Genomic DNA, 22,513 nt, shown 5'->3' on the forward strand with positions numbered 1-22,513 from the left:
AACAAACAACCTCCATGGGTAGTGGAGCGGTGCTTTGGTGCCTTTCACTCTGACTCCCTCTCTCCTTCCTTCTATGTCTCTGTCACTCTATTACACTCTTTCGCTCTCACTCTCTGTCAAAATGTAGAATAAAAATTGAACTGAGGAGACTACTTGGTGTTTTCATGTGTGTGGGTCCCAGAGTTCATTCACCAAGTACCTTATATTGAAGCAAACAAAAAGCTGTGTTTTGGGCAGGGTTAGATAGCATAGCGGTTATGCAAAGAGACTCATGCCTGAGGTTCCAAAGCCCCAGGTTCAGTCCCCCACACCACCATCAGCCAGAGCTCGGCAGTGTTCTGGCATCTCTCTCCCCCTCTCCCTCCCCCTCTCAGTCTCCCTCTCTCTCCCCATCTCTCTCAAAAATAAAATAAATGAAACATTTTTTTCAAAAGCTATGTTTTATGTTGAACTAGATTTCATAGAACTTTCTGATAGATGAGGGGTGAAAGTTGAGAAGAAATAAATCAAGAATGCCCCCTATGTTACTAATTCTAATTATTTGTATAAAAAATAAAGTGTGCCATTTGTTGAAACATGAGACAGATTTTTATTGAAACGTGAGGCAGATTTTAACCTTTAAAATGGTTCTGTTTGGGGGCTGGGTGGTAGCGCAGCAGGTTAGGCACACATGGCCCAGAGCACAAGGACCCATATAAGGATCCCAGTTCCAGTCCCCGGCTCCCCACCTGCAGGGGAGTCGCTTCCCAGGCGGTGAAGCAGGTCTGCAGGTGTCTGTCTTTCTCTCCCCCTCTCTGTCTTCCCCTCCTCTCTCCATTTCTCTCTGTCCTGTCCAACGACAACAACAGCAATAACAACAACAACAATAAGGGCAACAAGAATGGGAAAAAATGGCTTCCAGGAGCCGTGGGTTTGTAGTGCAGGCACTGAGCCCCAGCAATAACCCTGGAAGGGGGAAAAAAAAGATTATATTTCGGACATTTTGATTTGTAGATCCAAGATGTTCAAGTGGAGATTCAAGACAGAGAGAAGGAAGTGTGTAAAACCCAAAGAGGTTGTGAAGTGAGCTTGTAAGCTTAGCAGCATCAGCACAGAAGCAAAGCTTAGTAGACCGTTAAACCTGGCGAGCACAGAAGAATCTTTAGCCAGTGTGAAGACCCAGACAGGAGGCACTGAGGGCCCTGTCCGGGGCGTCTAGGTAGAAAAGAAGCAACTGGCCGTAGGCACTGTGACCGTGATGCCAGCGAGGGGAGGCAGTGTCCTGAACAGGGCTTTTCATGAAGGAAGGAGGGCTTGACTGCATCAAATGTTCTTGGGAGCTGAATGAAATGAGATCAGAGAAGCACCCACAGGCTTTATTTAGCACATCTTGGGTGACCGTGGCAAGCAGGGTCTATGACATGGGAACAGAAGCCAGTTTGGACTGAGTAGAGGAGTCACTGGACGGGAGAGGGCGAAAATGGAAGCCCCCAGGATAGATAGCTCCTGGCGCTTGCTGTGTGGTTGCATTGGCGCTGCCTGTTGATGTCCTCCACGCGCCCTGAGGCCTGGTGCCACCTTCAAGGGTGAAGGGTGCTTTGGTCTGGATAGCTGCCAGCCAGCACTAAGACAGGAACGAGCAGAAGCAACGCTCCTGAGCGGGCTTTCCCACTGAAAACACTGCCCTTGTTCATCACTCACACCTTGGACAAGATGCTGTATCTGGGAGGGGAATGCAGACTCTTGGCTAAAGATTAGCTTTTTTTCCCCCTGAAGCCTTGCTTGCGCTCTGCCTTTCAGTGTCTCCCTTTAGTCTGCCTCACTGCTCCTGCTGCTTTCTTTCCCACACTGTTAAATAAGGTCCAGGTAGCTGGGGGAGGAGTACATCAAAGAGAGCTCTTTTTTTTTTTTTTTTTTCCTTCTTGACAAGTGGAAATAAATTAGGATTCTCTCGCAATCTTTTGCCTCCAAATTCCTAGGCTAGATTGTTTGAGTTCTGATCTAAAGTCTACTGTATTTTCAGAAAGTTGTTTGGGGCAGGGATCTGAAGCAGGGGAGAGATTATCTCACACTTTGGAGCAAAGTCTAGAAAGAATCCAGATAGAGGGAACATTATAATCAGAAAAATATGGGAGCTAAGACTTTATTAGGAGAACATTATAGTTAAGCCTTGTTAATTCATATTAAATGGCCCCGTTAAACTGCACAAAACATTAGTAGTGGGTTGTGCTAACTATAATGTCCACATTGCTTCAGAGTCTAAAGTCTATCTCACAAGCAGTATTTCCACGACAAACGAAAATGGGGTGTTTTCACATGCTGCGTGCAGACGGCCATTTTTAAGCACTTGGAAAGTGTATCCCGTTGAGTGACTGGGGATTTTGCTTATCCGGACAGCATGATGTGAATGTGTGAGGGGCCAGGTTTAATACCCAGCAACACATAAGAGCTGTGATCAGTGCTCTCCTCCCTCTCCCTCTCTCTCTCTCTCTCTCTCTCTCTCTCTCTCTCTCTCAGCTGTTTTTCACTTTAACTTAAACATAACTCACGTGGCCTCATTCATGTAAAACTTTAATATACTTACAAAGATTAATTGCTATCTGATTTCACTCAAAACAATTGCAATTGCAATTGTATAAATTTCCACTAATCATAGGTTTTATTTAAACTTTATTGTAGTTTTCTTTCTCCATTCTTTGTACAGTTAAGAAATCAGTTTCCAACCCTGAAGGTGAACTTGGAAGTTATTGAAAATCAGAAATTGAATCTATTGCATAATTTTCAATCTTTTTTATAAGCAACAAAAATAAATCTGGGTCATGATAGAGAAACTCCATCCCAAGTTTGTTTCTTTGCTTGGTTTGTTTTGGGTGTTTTGTTTTGTTTTTGTTTTTTCAATTTTGATCAAACTGCAAAACCTCTTAACAGCTGGCCGCTAGAAAGTACAAGGTGGGAGGCAGGTGGTGGCACACCTGGGCAGATGTACACGCAGTGCTCCGGGCCCAGCGCCAAGCCCCCCATCACACAGTGTTGCGGGTCTCGCTCTCTCTCTACCTCTCCCTCCCTTCTTCCTCTCTCCCTATCTAAAATAAATAAAAATAAATATATTTGAAAAGAATCTACTAGGTCAAGAATATTAAATATCAAAAAAAGACATTTTCTAGGGACTTGCTGAACACTGGACATAAAATATTTCATTAGAGCACTTTCAAGATAAGAGTCTGTTCAACTCTATTTGCTTAGTTGCTATTATATGTGATTTAGCAGAGAACGAGGTAAAGATTTATTATACTTAATAGCAATCATACACTTAGAGAGTGCTTTATAGTTGGTTAAAGACTTAGCATCTGTCTCACTTAGTCATGAATTCTGGGGGGATTGTTCTCAGTTTACATTTGCTAAACAGAAACTTGAAAGCAGTTATTTTCCCAGAAGCACAGAGCAAGTAGGTGCTGACTGAGAAACTCAAAATCAAGCTGACTATTCTGCAAACCCACATTCTTTCACTCTGCTACATGGCAAATGTTACCACTGACAGTATAGTAACATAACAGGATGGAAACATCTGAGTAGGGGGTTTAGAGGGGCAGGTGGTAATCTGATGGGGAAACACAAGAGAGAGAAAACCCATAGCCAGAATATCAAAGTCGGCAGTTAGCATCTCTCTCCCCCACCAGGGTTTTCACAGGGGCTTGGCACCTGCAACACTGATCCACCACTCCCCTGTGGTCGTCAGACTTCCCTCCTTCTTTCCTTCTTTCCTTCCTTCCTTCCATCCTTCCTTCCTTCCTTCCTTCCTTCCTTCCTTCCATCTATCCGTTTTTCCCTTTGTTTCTTTTTTTTTTCTTCCTTTCTCTCTTCCTCTCTTTCTGTCTGTCTTTCTTTCCTCCCTCCTTCCTTGCATTCTTTCTTTCTTCCCTTCTTTCTTTCATTATTTCATAGAACAGGGAGAAAATGCGATAGGAAAGAGAAATAGAAAGGAAAAGGGATACTTTTAGCGCTGCTTCATTACTCATGAAGCTTCCCCCTTCCTGATGGAGACCAGGAGCTTGAACCTAGGCCCTTGTGCTTGATAATATCTGCCCTTAACAGGGCGCACCACCACCTGGCCCTTAGAAGTGAGAGTTTAATTAAAAAATAATAATAATTGTATATATTTAATTTGTAGGCATAAGAGTAAAAATACTTAAATAATAAAGACAAATTGGGGGAGCCAAAAGAGAGCTCACTGGGTAGGTCACGTGAGCAGTGCTGTGACGTTTCTCTCTCCCTGTTCTTTGTGTCTCTTTTTGAGTAAAAAGAGTAAAATAAACAAACTCGCAGGAATCAAATCACACTCACACAAGGCAGCCGCTTGAATGGAATATGTCACTAGCAGCTGAACATCTTGTTTTCTCTACTCAGAGGAAACCAATGAGACTGAGCCATACAGCAAGTGAAAATATTCCTTGAAGTAGCAAGTAGCGAAGCTGCCCACTTACTCGCACGGTCACTGCGAGGTGGCCTGCAGTTAAGCGCGCGACCTAGAGCCTGGCTCTCTGAGTTCAATGGTGAGATCTCCATTAGAAGCTGTGTGACCGCAGTGTGCTGCTTAGCCTCTGCACAACATTCCTTCATCTGTAGAGGATAATAATGGTCTTATCTCACTGGGTTGTCAGGATCAAGCATATGGATTTATGTAATGTGCTCAGATCAAGCCCAGAGCTGCGAAGTGGTCAACAAGCATTAACACTGTTACTGCACTGCGGCCCCACTGAGTAAAACCTCCTATGCCGAGTGGTTACTTCACCGGGAATCTCAGTGACAGAACTTATCTCAGAATCTTCTTGGCTTCCACAAATCTAATCTATGTTAGTAATCCATGTTCATTTACAGTTATGTTATTTTTAGAAAGGTCATTAAAGTTGTCCATTTCACGGGCTCTATCTGCATTCAGAAAACTTTTCAGTGTCTGGGAATGCTCTCCAGCCACTGGTTAGAATCAAAACTCTTCAAAAACCGAGGAGCCAAGACACAGGTCGCCTGGTAAGATGTACACCTGACCTGATGCGCTCGAGCCGTGGATTCAAAGCCTGGTGCCAGGTGGGGTGTCACACCACAGGACACACCCCACAGAAGGTGGTATGGTGCTGCAGTGGCTCCCCCGGCTTTCCTGAAATAAAAAGCATACAAAAGTAGGCCCAGGAGTGGTGGAATCTCACATACTCTATCTAGCCCCCAGCACTGGAAAAAGCAAATGGGAATGCGCATAATACATGTATTTAAAAAGAAATGTGAAGTCTTCACACTGCAACACCCAACCAACAGGAGTCGAATTGAAAGTATCAATAAGGAAAAACTCTGGAATATATCCTTCCATGGCCCAGTTTTGATGTTGATTTAGTCAACACCAGGTCAAGCTGAAAAACAAACAAATGTTAAAAATGGCATTGTTTTGAAACTTAAAAAAACACATTGACCGCACAGCAGACTGTTTCAGGGCTTCAGAGTGGATATCAAGAGTTAAGAGGAGTATTGTTGAAAGTTTGGAGATTTGCTATTTGTAATTTATTAACTTCATTTTTTATTTCCTTGCTGTTAGTAGATCCATAGCCCATCCTATAATGCCCGTGTTTCTTTCTGTTTTTCACCTTTGATCTATAGGATTCGTCACACAGAAGTGTATTGTATACATTAACACTTAGTAATTATAAGGAAATGTTTTAAGTTCATGTAACATCAGTGCCAGATGTGGTGTATTTAATATTTTGTTTTAAAATTGTTTCAGTGACTTTTGTTATTTTTCCATAGGGTGTACTTTTATTGAGCGTTTTAAACAATCGATAAGTATTACTCTGTGGCATATGGTCTGAGTCTGACGTGCTTTGAAAAGAGTACAGAGTCCTGATAATGAGGATTCTGTGAAAATGGGGGAACCAGCACAACAGATACGCTTTGAGAAAGTATGAGCTTTTAGCATCTTGAAACAATATATCACACTCAAAGGGACAGAACCGGGCTGCACAATCTGTTAGCTCATTCTTGGCCAATCTGGCCTCCTCCTTTCTTTTGGAGCCAACATTGTCATCAGCTTCCTGAATTATATTCTGACTGGAATGTATCTCAGGCACAGAGTAATGTATCTACTTAAATGGAATCCTATCTTTCTACAAAAGCTTTTTGAGTCCAATAAATTTAAAATATAAAAAATTCTATTAAGTTCAAGTAATTGGTTCAACGGCTCACATGTGCGCCTCCCTCCACCCCACCGTAGAAGAAGACCAATTCTTAGGGGCTCACAGATCCACGTTTCTTGGGTTTGCAGTACTGACTTGAGTTGTGTTTATTCAGCCACCAGGCACTCAGATATATCTCAGAGGCTGTTCATTGGAAAGATGCCTGTGCCTACTAAATGTAATTAAAACTTTAAAAAGGAGCTTGTGATTAAAACTTCACCTATCAGAGTATTTTAATTATAATAATAAGTATCTATAGTGGTCTTTCCTTCAAAAAAAAAATTAAGGGCTAATGTCCTGATCCATCTGTTGTACATACTTTTTCTTCTGTCTGGAATGGATACTATCCTTGGAAAAGTTAAGAAAATGGTAGTTTAGTGTTTCAGGGGCAGAGTGGCTTAGCTCTCTCATAAGACTGGTTTTTTTTTGTGTTTTTTTTTTTTAAGAATTTATTTATTTATTCATGAGAAAGCTAGGAGGAGAGAAAGAACCAGCCATCACTCTGGTACATGTGCTGCCAGGGATCGAACTCGGCACCTCGTGCTTGAGAGTCTAGTGCCTTAGCCACTGCACCACCTCCAGGACCACAAGACTGGGGTTTTAAAAAGACTGCTTAAAGTATTTAAAATTTTTGAGTTCTTTCATTCAAAATGCACTAGTTTGCATTAGTGAATTCTATATTGCATCAGTACTACATCACTTTCTGTACTAGATCAAATATGACGCTATAAGCAGAATGGCTGACACGAAGTATTCAATAAGTGCCTACTGCTATGTGACATTCCTCAACACTCCTGCTTGTGTCACGTTATCTTGGTCAGTAAAGATTTGGGGATACTGGGGGCGGGGGGAGGATTTTCTGTTGTTGTCACCAGGGCTTTCCCCCTCCTGGGCAACGTTTTCAGACAGAGAGAAACAGAGACACACGGTGATAAACATCTGCAGCAAGGCTTCCCCCATGCAGTGCTGTGGGAGCCAGAGCTCCCAGCTCGCTCACAGACATGGCAAAGAAGACACATCTTACCTGCCCAGAGCTCTTTTGTTTTTTTAGTACAAAGGTGTATAGAATTTAATAAAAATTGCAGCTTTAAAGTTTAAGTTTGCTATTCTGCTCTAGTAGTAGTATGTTTAGTGATTAATATTACTATCAATTTTGCTTTTCTCACGCTGTTCAGATAACAGATAAGTTTATCCACGGGAACCATATGATGAAGGAATTTTTTTTTTTTTGTGGTTGTCCTGATGAGATTTTTAGATCTTTGCCAGTTCAGATAGGTAAACAGACTTTTTAATAACATTGATTTATATGAAACTTGAGGCAGGAGAGTAAGAAACAGCTGGTCGGGAGGGGACGGCACGAATGCTTATCCAAGTCTCCTGCGAGGTCTTCTCGTTTTCCTGTGGTAAACAGTGCATTACTTCTGGGTACCTTCCTGTTGACCTGGAACTTTTTTTTTTTTTTACAAGTCATAAAAGTACGTCGTTCCTTCATTTGTGGAAAGGGAAAAGAAAATCCCTGAAAATAAATGCCAGAGCAACAATGTCAATCAAGTGTCTTTTCATAGCATAGATAGAAGATACTTTATTTTATTTCATGAACTGGTGAAGGCAGCATGGATGGTAAGCTATCAGCTGAGAAGTTGGGAATGTTCACCATGATGCATGAGACCAAAGAAACAACACACACACACACACACACACACACACACACCCATTCCAGCATCACTTCACTGAGGGAATGCGGACTTACAGGGCTTTTGTTATCATACGGTGCAATGCCCCAAGATGGGCACCAGCACATTTCATGCTCCACCAAACTATCTTCTTCACCATAGCGACCTCCACCCCACCCTCCTCTTTACCTTCTCATTCCCTGAATCCGCTAATCAGAGTGTGTGTGTGTGTGTGTGTGTGTGTGTGTGTGTGTGTGTGTAAAATCCTTGTAGGATTCACCTTGTATTCTCTTAATAAGCACCTTTTTTTTTATATAGAACAGAGAGAAATTGAGAGGGGAGGGAAAGATAGAGCGGGAGAGAGACAGACAGACAGACACCTGCAGACCTGCTCATTGTTTGTGAAGTGACCCCCCCCCTCCTTGCAGGTGGGGAGTCGGGTCACAAACCAGGATGCTTGCATTTTGCACTATGTGTGTTTAACCCGGTATGCCACCACTGACCAGCCCAGGGCTATATTTTTATATTGCTTAGAAGAAGCAAGTGGTCCGGGAGGTGGCGCAGTGGATAAAACATCGGACTCTCAAGCATGAGGTCCTGAGTTCAATCCCCAGCAGCCCATGTACCAGAGTGATGTCTGGCTCTTTATCTCTCTCCTATGTTTCTCATTAATAAATATATAAAATCTGTTTGCCTCCAGGGCTATGGCTGGGGCTCAGTGCCTACACTAGGAATCCACTGCTCCTAGAGGCTATTTTTCCCATTGTGTTGCCCTTGTTGTGCTTGCTGTGGGTGTTATTGTTGCCATAGCTGCTGCTGTCGTTGTTGTTGGATAGGACAGAAAGAAATGGAGAGAGGAGGAGAGAAAGACAGACACCTGCAGACCTGCTTCACCACCTGCGAAGCGAGTCCCCTGCAGGTGGGGAGCCGGGGGCTCAAACCAGGATCCTTACACTGGTCCCTTGCACTTTGCGCCATGTGCTCTTAACCTGCTGCGCTACCGCCCGACTCCCAAATAAAATCTTTAAAAAAAAAAAAAAAGAATGTAGCGTTTAGTATGCAGACTTCAAAGCTAACGCGGCTCTGTCTTCTCAATGCGCTTTCCTTTTCAGATGGACAACATCATTGCGACTCTAAGAGATTCCAACCTGAAGCTGACACTGGCCTTTGGCATAGGCATGCACCACGCCGGGCTGCATGAGAGGGACCGGAAGACAGTAGAGGAGCTGTTTGTGCACTGCAAAGTGCAGGTTGTTTTTTTTTTTTATTTCATGAACACGCATGTAAATGCAATATAGTAATTACACATTGATTAGATATAAATGATTGTCTTCTTTTCTACAGGTCCTTATTGCTACAAGTACATTAGCCTGGGGCGTAAACTTTCCAGCTCATTTAGTAATTATTAAAGGGACAGAATATTACGATGGAAAAACAAGACGCTATGTGGATTTTCCCATTACAGGTAATTTTTTCTTAAGTGGATAGATAAATTAGGCTCCTGTCTTAGCCATAAGAATTTTAGTTTGCATGAGTTGAATGTAAGAAAATTGCTCACATTGAAATATATGAAAAACAAATTGTATACATTAGTGGTTGTTTTTTTATTATTTATCTATTACTGGATAGAGTCAGAAATTGAGAGGGGAGGGGAAGAGAGAGAGAGAGACACCTGCAGCCCTGCTTCACCACTCGTGAAGCTTCCCCCCACCCCCCACAGACCGGGATCAGGGGCTTGAACCCAGGTCCTTGCACTATAGTGTGTGCACTTAAACAAGTGCACCACTGCCTGGCCCCCAAAAATGTATATATTTGTTTCCAGTATAATTTTTATTCCAAGTATTGGGCTATTTTGTTTCCTTACATGTTTCCTAATTTGTTAGATAATCATGATAAGCATAGTAGTTCCGATTCACAAAAATACTGGTTAGTAGCTACTAGTGATTCGATAGATCATATGCAAGCGCTAGTAAAGCCTGATTGTAAATCTTCTTGACTAGACATAATATTCCCATGGGTCTTCTAGACATAGTGCTTGTTGCTTAAATGTATATGCACAAGCAGCCTCCTCCACCCCTTTATTTTTTACTGGGAGGCTACTGGTTTAGAGCACAGTTGTTTGCACATGGGTGCAACTCCTCATCTCACCAAGATAGGTGTTGCAAAATGCTCTCACCCCCAACTTGTGTCCATCAGCCTGTTCCGGGACCTGACAGCCCCTCAGCCCCCTCCCCCCCTGCTCTCCTTCCCAGAGTCCTTTGCTTTGGTGCAATACAACCAACCAGTCCAAGTTTCACTTTATTTTATTTTATTTTATTTTTACCTCCAGGGTTATTGCTGGGGCTCAGTGCCTGCACTACTTGTTGCCCTTGTTGTTTATCGTTGTTGTTGTTATATTTGTTGTTGGATAGGACAGAGAGAAATGGAGAGAGGGGGAGAGAAAGACAGACACCTGCAGACCTGCTTCACCACTTGTGAAGCGACTCCCCTGCAGGTGGGGAGCCGGGGGCTCGAACCAAGATCCTTACCCCGGTCCCTGCACTTTGCGCCACATGCGCTTAACCCGCTGAGCTACCACCCAGGCCCCCAAGTTTCACTGTATGTTTTCTCTCGCTCTTCCTGTTTATTAAGTTCTGCCCATGAGTGAGATCATCCCATATTCATCCTTCTGTGTCTGGTTTATTTAGTTAACATGATTCCTTCCAGCTCCATCCTAGATGAGGTGAAGAAGTGAACGTCACTATTCTTAATAGCTGAGTAGTATTCCATTGCATATATGTACCACAACTTGCTCAATCTGTTGTTGGACAGCTAGCGTCCTTCAAATTTAGGTCATTAGAAGTTGTGCTGATAGGCACAGAGTATACACATATCTCTTTGAGTGGGTGTGTTGGTTTCCCTAGGAATGTATTCCTAGGAGAGGAATTAATCACAGGGTAGGTCCATTTCTATCCTCCTGAGAGTTCTCCAGACTGTTCTCCACAGGCGTTGGGGCCATTTTACAAAACGCAATCTCCATCAAAGTCCCAACAAATGTCGTTATTATTATTATTAAAACACTTTACTTATTTATTTTAATGAGGGATATAGAGAAAGGGAAGAGAGACCAGAGCACTGCTCAGCACTGGCTTGTGGTGGTGCTGGGCATTGAAGCTGGGACCTTGGAGCTTCAGGCATGGAAGTGTCTTTGCATAACCATTATGCTGTGCCCCCAGCCTCCAACAGATGTCTTTAAGAGCATAGACCAAAGGCTTGTCAGAAAGTACCTAGGATTGCCAAACCAATCTTGAGGGAAAACAGTAATACTGGGAGGCTTCACACTCTCACATCTCAAACCATATTATCAAGCTACTGTATTCAAAATTTCCAGGTATTAGGAAAAGTTATAGACACAGTGACCGGTGGAATTGAATTGAGAGCCCAGAAATTAGCCCCCACACCTGTGGACATCTAAGTCTTTAATTTTCCTGCTTTGTTTTTTACTGTTACTGAGGCTCCAACACTCTAGCCCAGCTTTTTCACATGCAGAGAAGGCAAGATAATACAGCGCCAAGGCTTCCCTCAGTGCAGCGGGGACTGGACGCAAACCTGGGTTGCGCACATGGCATCTCAAGCGCTGGTCTTTCCCCATGTAAGGTGTGTGCTCTGTTGCGTAAACAGTCCACATAGTGATACGTGCTGGAAACTTACCAGTTCTTACCCATTATTTAGCTGTGAACTTCCTACTTTATAAAGGGGGCGGGAGGGATCTGTATTGAGATCTGGGCAATGGTGCCTCTTTTTTTTTTTCTTCTAATTTTTAAAAATATTTATTTATTTCTTTTCCCTTTTGTTGCCCTTGCTGTTTTTTTCATTGTCGTCGTAGTTATTGTTGATGTTATTGATGTCATCATTGTTGGGTAGGACAGAGAGAAATGGAGAGAGGAGGGGAAGACAGAGAGGGGGAGAGAAAGACAGACACCTGCAGGCCTGCTTCACTGCCTGTGAAGCGACTCCCCTGCAGGTGGGGAGCCGGGGGCCTTGAACCAGGGTCCTTCCGCTGGTCCTTGCGCTTTGCGCCACCTGCGCTTAACCTGCTGGGCTACCGCCCGCCTCCCCATGGTGGCTCTTTTAAGCGCACACATTACCAAGTCTGAGGGCCTGGGTTCAAGCCCCTGCTCCCCACTTGTAGGGAGGAGAGCAGCTTCGTGGGCAATGAAGTAGGTCTGCAGGTGTCTCGCTTCTTTATCTTCCCACCGCCTCTCAATTTCTATCTGTCCTATCAAAATTATTTATTTTTTTTTTTCGTGGAAAAGCTTTCTACAGGAGTGGTAGATTGATTATTCAGGCTCTGCGCCCCAGTGACAGCAATGACAACCTGGTGGCAATGAAAAATAAAATCTAATAAAATGATTTTTAAAATCTGTAGGGGGGTCAGGCGGTGGCGCAGTGGGTTAAGCGCATGTGGCGCAAAGCACAAGGACCGGCATAAGGATCCCGGTTCGAGCCCCCGGCTCCCCACCTGCAGGGGAGTCGCTTCACAGGCGGTGAAGCAGGTCTGCAGGTATCTGTCTTTCTCTCCCCTTCTCTGTCTTCCCCTCCTCTCTCCATTTCTCTCTGTCCTATCCAACAACGAATTGCGTCAACAAGGGCAATAATAATAACCACAACGAAGCTACAACAAGGGCAAGAAAAGGGGGGGGGAAAGGGCCTCCAGGAGTGGTGGATTCATGGTGCAGGCACCGAGCCCAGCAATAACCCTGGAGGAGGGAAAAAAAAAAAAAAAATCTGTATCCCCCGGGTAAGACGAGAACATGAGTAAAAGCACCCATTATTAATGGACCGAAATCGCCAGCTGACTCCTGAAGAGATTTCCCGGTATTTACCTTGCTCTTCTGTATTTAGTTAATACAGTAACTCTGAAGCAGCATTTCAAGTCATCTAACCAGAGGAAGTCATTTCATCTTTGGAGGGCTCTTGCTGCTGTAGGGAACCACTCGCTCACTGAATGTCTGGGGAGCCTAGCAGCCAGCATCAGACACAGCATCTCTTAACGTGCTCGGGTCTCTTTGTTAGGTTGTCGGAAGGTGCCGTAGTCAACAAGCGTTCAGCTTCACACTCTTCCCGCCTCTGTTCTTGTTTCGCAGACGTGCTCCAGATGATGGGTCGTGCCGGGAGGCCTCAGTTTGATGACCAAGGCAAAGCTGTCATTCTGGTTCATGACATAAAGAAAGATTTTTACAAAAAATTTCTTTATGAACCTTTTCCAGTAGAATCAAGGTAACTGTGATCCAGATAAGTCTGAATGAATTAATGTCGTAGCGAGCTGACATATTTAGGTACATTATATTGGCTAAAAAGTAGATATGCATGAACCCCAGATCCAAACCCTACCACCACCACGTGGGGAATACAACTTTGCCAAGGGAGGATTGTTGCTGTGGTGTCTCTCCATCTGCCTGGTTGTCTGTCTATCTGTCATCTGTCTGCCTGTCTGTTTCTCTCTCTCTCTCTAATCTATATCTATCTACCTATCTCTACTTAATAATAAAAGTCTACCCAGGGCAGTAATATCTCCTATACACAAAACTGCGTCAACACCAAAAGAAAAAAATAAATAAAACGTCTAATTCAAAAGAATTTGAGAGGCCAGGCAGTAGCTCAGTGGTTAAGCACACACATTACAGTACACAAGGACCAGAGTTCAAGCCCCTGGTCCCCAACTGTGGGGGGAAGCAGGGCTGCAAGTGTCTCTGTCTATCTCCCTCTCTACCTTCCTCTCCTATCTCAATTTCTTTCTGTCTCTGTCCAATAATAAATTAATGAATGAATTAATTAAATGATTATTTAAAGAAATAAAGTATTAAAAAAGCACTTAATATGAAACTGGCTAAAATTATTGCTCTAAGACAACATAATTTGAATATCTTAATTATCAATTCATTTTTTAAATCTGTTGTTATAGTTGTGGTTACTGCTGGGGCTTTACTATGTCAAGTGTACTTTTTCCGATAGACAGAGGCAGAGGGAGAGAGGGAGAGCTACCACATTAGCTAAGCTTCCTCCAGTGCTCTGGGAGCTGGATTTAAGCTTTCTGAAAGGCACAGTGTCGTAGTCCTATTCAATCATATTGATTCTGGTGTCAGACAACTTGGATTTGCATCTGAGCTTCACCACTTAGATGCTTAATGTCGAACAAATTATTTTTCAGAGCCTAGTACACTTATTTATCAAGAAGCTCCCTTATTGAATCCTTAGCCTGTTCAGGTGTGTGGTGCTTGGAATTGGCTGTGACCCAGGAAACATGAACTAAGGGACACGTTCGGAAAGCAGGTTGTGGTATAGTCCACACACCTGTGTCCAAAGTCAAGAGGCCGGTAGCTGGTCGTTTTAGACGGGGAGCCTGCGTGACAATGACCGGTTATGTCTCCTGCTTAACTGTTCTTCGTTCTCAGCTGAAAATAACTTTGCTCACTCTGATTCACACATTTTTTTCATGGATTTTTATCTTTGCAATTTTTAACACGGAATCTCTTAATAGACCTTGACACCTTTACTACATCCTAGCAGCAAAGGACAAAACGGGTTTCTAATTTATCCTATAAATATTTGTTGAGTTTTTATTATAAGCGCTACTAGTGATTTTTATTGAGAAAATACTAAAAGCATTAAATATTGTGAGCTATATCTAATACTGTGCTAAGGGAGAATTTTGTCATGTTTCATTGTGTCTAGTTATTTTAATATGAGTATAATGTTATAGACATTATCCATATTTTACAGAAGAAAAAATGGTATTTGAAAGTAACTAGAGAGTAATTAAAATTTCTTAGTTGGTTACCAACATGTGATTTAAATTCAAGTTTTCATCACCAAAGTTTATGTTCTTATGCATAGGGCCCAGTCTAACCATTGTCGGCTACTTAAAGTAATTCAATGTAATTGCTTATATTTAAGCACATATTTTACCCATGTATATATATACAGATGTGTGTGTGTATTTGCGAAAATCAGCTTCCTTAGTATCCATCTCAGTAATTTGGGGGTGGGGGAAAACAACTAGCAAATTGACCATAAGGAAAAAAGAAAATAAGAAAAAGCAAACCAACCATATGTCATGAAAAGAATCAGCAAGCAAAAACCTAGTTCTTAAGAGAGAGAATAAAACTTATGGGTCTCTAAGTCTAATTTTAAAAAGAGAAGGAACTAGATAATACCAGAAAGCAAAGGATCCTCTCAACATAAAAATTAGAAGACTTTGAGGCCGCCCGGTGGCACACACAGGTTCGAGTCCCCACTCCCCACCTGCAGGGAGAACGCTTCGCAAGCCGTGAAGCAGGTCTGCAGGTGTCTACCTTTCTCCCTCTCTATCTCCCCCTTCCCTCTTAATTTCTCTCTGTTCTGTTAAATAAAATGGAAGAAGTGGCTGCTGGTATTAGTGGATTCGAAGTGCTGGCCCCTAGCTAGCTAGCCTCAGTAAGAACCCTGGAGGCAAATAAATAAATAGCATATGACTTGGACAACCTTTATGTAAGTAATATTTAAAATTTAGAGCAGTTGGTAAACTCTATTTTAAAACTTACTGAAACTGGCACAGAAAGAGTTAAACAATCTAAATAGTCTTTTATCTACTAAAGCAACTGCATATGGAATCTAATTTTATGCACAAAAGAATCTTTGAGATCAGAGTCACTGGTTAATTTTTATATAAAATTGAGAGGACAGTTATCAGCCTTATGTGAATATTTCCTGTTAAGAAAAATAAGGATATTTGCCAACTTCTCATGAATCAAGAAAAGCCTTGATACTAAAGCCTGATAAGAAGCAAGAAACATGAATTAAGTCTGTATTGTTCATGGACAAAACAGTAATAAATAGATATGAATATAAACAAAACAACTATGAGTCTTATAATTAGGTATACTTTGTTATATTTAAAATGTTCATTACTTGAAAATAAATATATTTTACCATATTAGGATAGTAAAGGGGGGAAAAATCAGATATTTAGCTCACAGATGTGAAAAATATCCTATGATAAACTTCTGTGTCCATTCAGAATTAAAACTCCTACTTAACATAAAGAAAGGAGCTCTTGCTTGTTGGAAAGAAGGGAATGGTCAGTAGTCTACAAGGAAACATGGACAACTTCCACAGTACGGAAGATAAGAGTAAAAGAAAAGAGGAAATCAGAATATAAGTTATGCTGACTGCTAGCCCAACTATATAAAAACAAAGTGACTAATCAGCTTTTGGAGAGAAAAGTCCCCTGGAACTGACAAAAATTAATTTCCTCTGAGCCTTGGAATTATATTTTTTGAGCCCAGAGAGGCACAGTTCTTACTTTTATGAGTCTGTTTAAAGAAAATGTACTAAAAAAGGGTGGAATAGATAGCATAATGGTTATGCAAAGAGACTGTCACGCATGAGGCTCAGAAGTCCCAGATTCAGTCCCCTGCACCACCATAAGCCAGAGCTGAGCAGTGCTGTGGAGAGAAAGAAAGAAAGAAAGGAAGAAAGAAAGAAAGAAAGAAAGAAAGAAAGAGAGAGAGAGGGAGGGAGGCAAGGAAGGACGGAAGGAAGGAAGGAGAAAGAAAGGAAGAAAAGAAAAGAAAGAAATCTGTAACTGACAGATTGCTCATTACACTCATGAAACCCGCCTGCAGGTTGGGGTTGGGGACTTGAACCCAGGTCCTTGCACATGGCAATGTGTGTGCTCTACTGGATGATCCATCACCTATTCCTGACTGTGTTTACTATTATTATTATTATTATTATTATTATTATTATTATTATTATTATTATTCAGTTAATTATGGTCACTTTCTCGTATCTTTCAGTCATCTGCAAAGGCTGTTTTAGTATGTGCACACTGACCTTTGTATCATAAGTTAATCATCAGTTTTCACTGAGCATTGTTTTCCTGTTTGCTGTTCACATTAAGAAATTTAAATGAGAGAGTCGGGCAGTGGCGCAGCAGGTTAAAGCGCACATGGCACAAAGAGCAAGGACCAGCCTAAGGATCCCAGTTCGAGCCCCCCACCCACCACCTGCAGGGGGAGTCGCTTCACAGGCGGTGAAGCAGGTCTGCAGGTGTCTGCCTTTCTCTCCCCCTCTCTGTCTTCCCCTCCTCTCTCCATTTCTGTCTGTCCTATCCACCAACAACGACATCAATAACCACAACAATGTTATACAACAAGGGCAACAAAAGGGAAAACAAATAAATAATAAATAAATATTTTTTAAAAGGAGTTTAAATGAATATTTTCTTATGTCAATAACGATTTACTCCCTCGAAATTACATACAAAAATATTAAAAATAAACAAGACACATTTGTCTTGTGTCTTGGAATGTAGAAGCTAAGGGCTAGAGCTCTGAGATGAACTGCACTTAAAGTCTCTCATGTCCCGCATACAACACAGCCTATTAGGCGTGCTAGCTGACCACCTGAACGCAGAGATCGCCGGCGGCACAGTAACGTCTAAGCAAGATGCAATGGACTATATCACCTGGACTTACTTTTTCCGACGTCTTATCATGAACCCCAGGTAAGTTCAGGACAACTACTTAACTTCCAGCTTCGAGTTGACAGAAAATGTTTTAAAGTTGTAATCGCTAAATTTCTGTGTGTGGTTACATAGCAGGGTGAGAATTTTTTTTTTTTCCTACCATTGTGTTATTGCTGGGGCAAAGTACCTCCAGTTCCCAATATCCGTTTTCGTTTGTTTGTGTGTTTGTTTGTTTGTTTGTTTTATAAAGAAAAGACCCCTGCAGTACTGCTTCTCCATTCATGAAGCTTCTCCCCTGCAGGTAGGGTCCGTCCAGGGGCGTGAACCATGTTCTTTATTCATAATAGTGTGTACACTCTGCCAGGTGAGTTATCACCTAGGCCCCACAGAGTTAGAACTTAAGACATTCTAGCTATAGGAATGCTTTGAAAATCTTTCTCTGATAAATCCTCCAGTTCTGTAAGTTTTCTGCCATTCTTTCTGTTTAGTTTCTTCCTTTAAGGTCTGTCATTTTTTTCAGGCCATGTTTTTGAGAATTTATCACGCTTTACATTGTTGTGCCATCAGAGGGTGCTATTACTCATGTGTTGGGTTTCCTTTGTATTCTGGAGGGGTGGGGATGGGCCCACAGGGTGTTCCCCATTTTTCACTCTGAGCGGTTTTTAAATCATGGTATAGGGCTTCTCTGCAGACCTCAGAGGGCTAGCTGTGTGACAGCCTCTTTCTTTTCCTTTTTCTTCATGTTTGAATAAACCTATTGTTCCAACCAGCTGCTGGAGGTCTGCGTTACCCTCCTGTGAGTATACCTTGGTGCAGGGACAGACCGTACAGCTTCTCTACCACATAATTTCCATGCCATGGTGATGAGCCCTTGCCACCTGTCCAGTGCCCTAGTTCCCCTGTGGTCCCGGGTTAAGAGCCCAGAAGTTGCTCACTCTCCCACAACCAGTGCTGTAGCCTGCAGCATAGCTGCCAGTAGGCTGTGCCTTTTCCAGCCTCTGTACCACTTAAGATCTCAGTTATGAAAATCCAGCCAGATTTTGATAAGTTTACTTTCGTCAGTTTTGAGGTGGTGGTGGTTTACCCACTCTTGAACATCCATGTCAAGTAAACTTTTTCGTTTAGCAGTCATCTATAGAAATTCTGAGATACCTAGCTAGCTCAAAACCAAGATTATCATTGTTAGTTATTCTCAAGTAGAAACTTGTATCCACGTTTTTGTCAAGTAAGTTGTACTTGAACTATGTGCTTCCAGGCACATGGTTCAATGGAACGAAATACAGAGCCCCCAGCTCCCAACCAAACACATGTGTTCAGTTAATTTACATTACAGTGAAGAAACTAAGATACACAAATAAAGGCCAGTTTCACCAATAAATGGGGTTGGAAAACTGAACAGAAACGCTGTAAAGAATGAAACCTGACCGCTGCTCACAATGTTGTTTGAAAATGTAAAGGTCATAAAACCAGGTTCTCTGTGTGATGCACTAAACTAAAGTTAAATAATTATATAAATCTTAAGGAATCCAATTATTTAGCTTAGTGCATCATACAGTAAGATTTCAGGAGCCAGCTCATTCAATGCATCTAGATTTCTGCATTATAGAAACCCAGGGAGAGAAACAACTGCCCAGCGTTGCAAGCTTCTCAGCACCCAGTGCAACGCAAACATTCAGACACTTTGTCTTTAGAAGCACTGTTCTCCATCATGGGGCTCGCTGTCAGGCCCAGAACTCCAATGTCCACACTGTCTGTTCACGTCACTCTGTAGTGCTGTGCTGGATAATGCATTCTTTACAGGAACCATGTGCCATTGATTCTGAATGTATAACACTTGTGTTTGTTTGATGCAGCCAGACAGTAAGTCAGTAAAATTGTCTGCTTTAATATTTACACCTTTACATCTGAGTAAAAATGGGAAATGTGCTTATCTGCATAAACATTACATATATACATTTACCTATTCTGTTAAGTCAAAATCTAGTTTCTTTTCCAATTGGTCTTTGAGTCTTTTGACTTTGTCTAATACCACCTTTCTCCAAAACTGGAAGCATATATATAAAGCACAGGCGTCCATAAAATTGGTAAAAAAAAAAAAAAAAAAATTCTTATTTCTAAAACTGATGAAATTTTTTAATATGACTGAAATCATTATATTGAATGAGAAAAATATTTATTATGTATAGTTTAGTGCCGGAATAGCCTCGCAGACGGGAGAGAGAGACAACCAGGGACTCATGGCTGAGCTGAGAACGCAGTTCAATCTTTATTCACGAGCGGGGATGTAGTTCAAAAAACTAATCTCTTCTAATCACAATACAGTTCTGTCCTGCATCTCTCTTCTCCAGCAGAAGAGTCAGGAACAAAGGGAATACGTATGATAGGGGGCGGGGAGAGGGAAAAGTGCAAACCAGCGATGACTAAGCCAAATGTGGGGGGCGGGAGACCAAACCAATATCCCGGAGGCAGGGGGGTGCCCAGCCAACAGTGGACGTGCAAACAGAACACATCACAAGCAACACAAGCGAACCCAATGTGATGATAAAGACAGAAGGCTTCACAAGCAGAATCCAGAAGCACACCAACAGTTTAGTGCATCCTTAATATTCCCTTTCAGCACCATGAATTGAGATCTGAGTTGTGATTGGGTAGAAGCAGGTATGCATGGCTTATGTGCATGTACATGTGTGTAGCAAGGAGAAACTAAGGTCTATTTCAAGTGAAGAAAAGTAAACATTTCACAGTGCGGTCAGATAATATGTATATGACGTACAGGATTCACTTCTCCAGCCCCCTTCAATTAACCGCACTCCCATAAAGTATATTCACTAAGCCAAAAGGAAAACTTACATTAGCAAATTTCTCAGCTGCTGTTCCTAGGATGCTTTCATTATATTTGTTTACTGTGTGTGTGTGTGTGTGTGTGTGTGTGTGTGTGTACATGCATGCGAGAGAGAAGGTACTAGTATATATGCAAAAATATATCAGTGCAAAGCTACATTTTCGTATAAACCTGTAGACACGTGCGTTGTGTACAGTAGTTGGTCTGAATGTTAACACATAAACCGGTGCAGAGTGGAATGGAATAAATTCTGAATGGGTTTCAGATTCAGTTTGTACATTTCAGTTTTTCTCTCTCTTTTTTCCCCCTGAGAAAGCTTTTAAATATTTCTGGAGCAAGAAAGGAAAAAAAAAATGGCGTGGTAGTTTCAGCTGTCCCTGCAGCCACTTTTATTATTTGTGTCATCATTACTGCTGCTAATCTGGACATAAAAAACTGCTGTGACAAATGGCTCTCCAGTACAGGCAGTTTTCAGCAGCATTTCAGTGCTGATGAAAGATCTCTGGGCCAGGTTTACATAAACCAAACAGGAAATGGCTACCTCCAGTCACATTAAAGCCAAACTCTTTGGTGAAACTTTATCTGTGTTTTTACATTACAATAAAATATTTTTCATTTCCAGCTCGTGAAATTTCATCTTTATTAAGGTGACCAGGAAAAAAAAAAAAAGATGACTTGGGTTTCCTGTGTAGTATTCTTGTCTTCTAATAAGACCTTTTAAAGATGATATTTTTTTAAAGTTGTTTTACTTTTTGATTCTTTAAATTTATTGAACTTTGGAAATTTTTATGATAGGGCAAGGTTTGCTGTGACTTTTTCCCAATGGACTGCTAATAGAAGTTAGCTAGTCTAGCCCATGTGCTTGATGCTGTCAGTACCAAACTGCCTTTGACTTTCACACCTCCCAGGGGACTAGTAATTGTTGTGTTCAAACAGCCTGTAATTGTCATCCCGCTGGCTTTCTCAGTGCGCTTCTGGCTATTAGAATCATTAAACAGCTCAGCACCTGTTAACAGCATTGTAAATATTCAACCCTGCTTGCGTGCAGGTTGAGTCCAATATAGAGAAATCTTACAGAGCTCAGCCTCATAAATTAGAGCTCCTGACAAGTCAATTACTGTGAAACTGGGTTTCTCTGTGAAATAAATGAAACAGCATGCTGACAAAAAGGTAGGCTGTCTGTTTATGTCAAAGAGAAGATAATGACTTGATGATTCAGTACGGGGAGCATGAAACTACATTGTATCCTTTATCCATAATTAAACAGTTATGGAATATTTCTACTCAGATAACCAGGAAATTATAAATTCTGTACTGTGGAAAGTACAACATGAAAACAGACCTTTTTACTTAGCTGTATGCTTTCACATTGGTAAAATGGTAATTGAAATTAATGACATGTAATCTTTTCAGCTAAATGCTATAATTATTTGAGATAGAAATTGCATAACGACAGGAAAAACGTTCACATCATAAAAGCAAAGGTCATATGATGCTGCTAATTAAGGGTGTCTAAATATAAACTCCATTCTTAATTCACAGAAAGGTGTCAGATATCTACCTAAAATGAATGTAACCTGAAAGATTAAACTTGTTTGCACTTATTTTACAGTGCTTTGTCAATTCTATGTCGGTTAAGATGTAACAGTGTCCTTTAAAAGAATTCTTAAATGGTTTGAGTAGCCTATAACGTCTGCCTAAATATTGTAAAGGATATTGTCATAAACCAGTAGTCAGATTGCTAACAAACACAACATCTGAGCGGGTGTGTGAATGACATAGGACGCGTTTCTGATCATTGAGATTATGCTGCCATCTCCTTGAGTAATATGTTCATTAGCGCCCGCCCTGTATTTTAAATGTTGCCGCTCACTTCTATAAATATGATCTATAACATGTCAGCATAGCTGGAAAAATAAAACAGCCACATTTTAGAGACCTTTATGATTTTACATTATAGTTAGTGCCATTAATGATAAAAACTTTTTTTTTACTTTCTTTTTTTTTTTATTTCTTTATTGGGGGATTAAAGTTTTACAGTTGACAGTAAATACAGTAGTTTATACATGCATAACATTTCTCAGTTTTCCACATAACAATACAACCCCCACTAGGTTCTCTGCCAGCGTGTCCCAGGACCTGTACTCTCCCCGCACCCCAGAGTCTTTTACTTTGGTGCAACACATTAACTCCAGTTCAGGTTCTACTTGTGTTTTCTCTTCTGATCTTGTTTTTCAACTTCTGCCTGTGAGTGAGATCATCCCATATTCATCCTTCTGTTTCTGACTTATTTCACTCAACATGATTTCTTCAA

The 22,513-nt window shown here is 41.5% G+C and overlaps 1 protein-coding gene across 2 annotated transcripts in view; it reads left to right on the plus strand.

The window, feature by feature from the left end:
* Positions 1-22,513, plus strand: part of ASCC3 (activating signal cointegrator 1 complex subunit 3) — a 262,037-nt gene that overhangs the window by 161,683 nt on the left and 77,841 nt on the right. For both annotated transcript variants that reach the window (XM_060190713.1, XM_016188499.2), the window contains 4 exons: positions 8,980-9,117; positions 9,212-9,332; positions 12,994-13,126; positions 17,271-17,396. In XM_060190713.1, coding sequence (XP_060046696.1) covers positions 8,980-9,117; positions 9,212-9,332; positions 12,994-13,126; positions 17,271-17,396 — 518 coding nt within the window. The remainder of the gene's footprint in view (positions 1-8,979; positions 9,118-9,211; positions 9,333-12,993; positions 13,127-17,270; positions 17,397-22,513) is intronic.

The sequence above is a fragment of the Erinaceus europaeus genome, chromosome 4 (assembly GCF_950295315.1).
Source record: "Erinaceus europaeus chromosome 4, mEriEur2.1, whole genome shotgun sequence".
NCBI lineage: Eukaryota > Metazoa > Chordata > Mammalia > Eulipotyphla > Erinaceidae > Erinaceus > Erinaceus europaeus.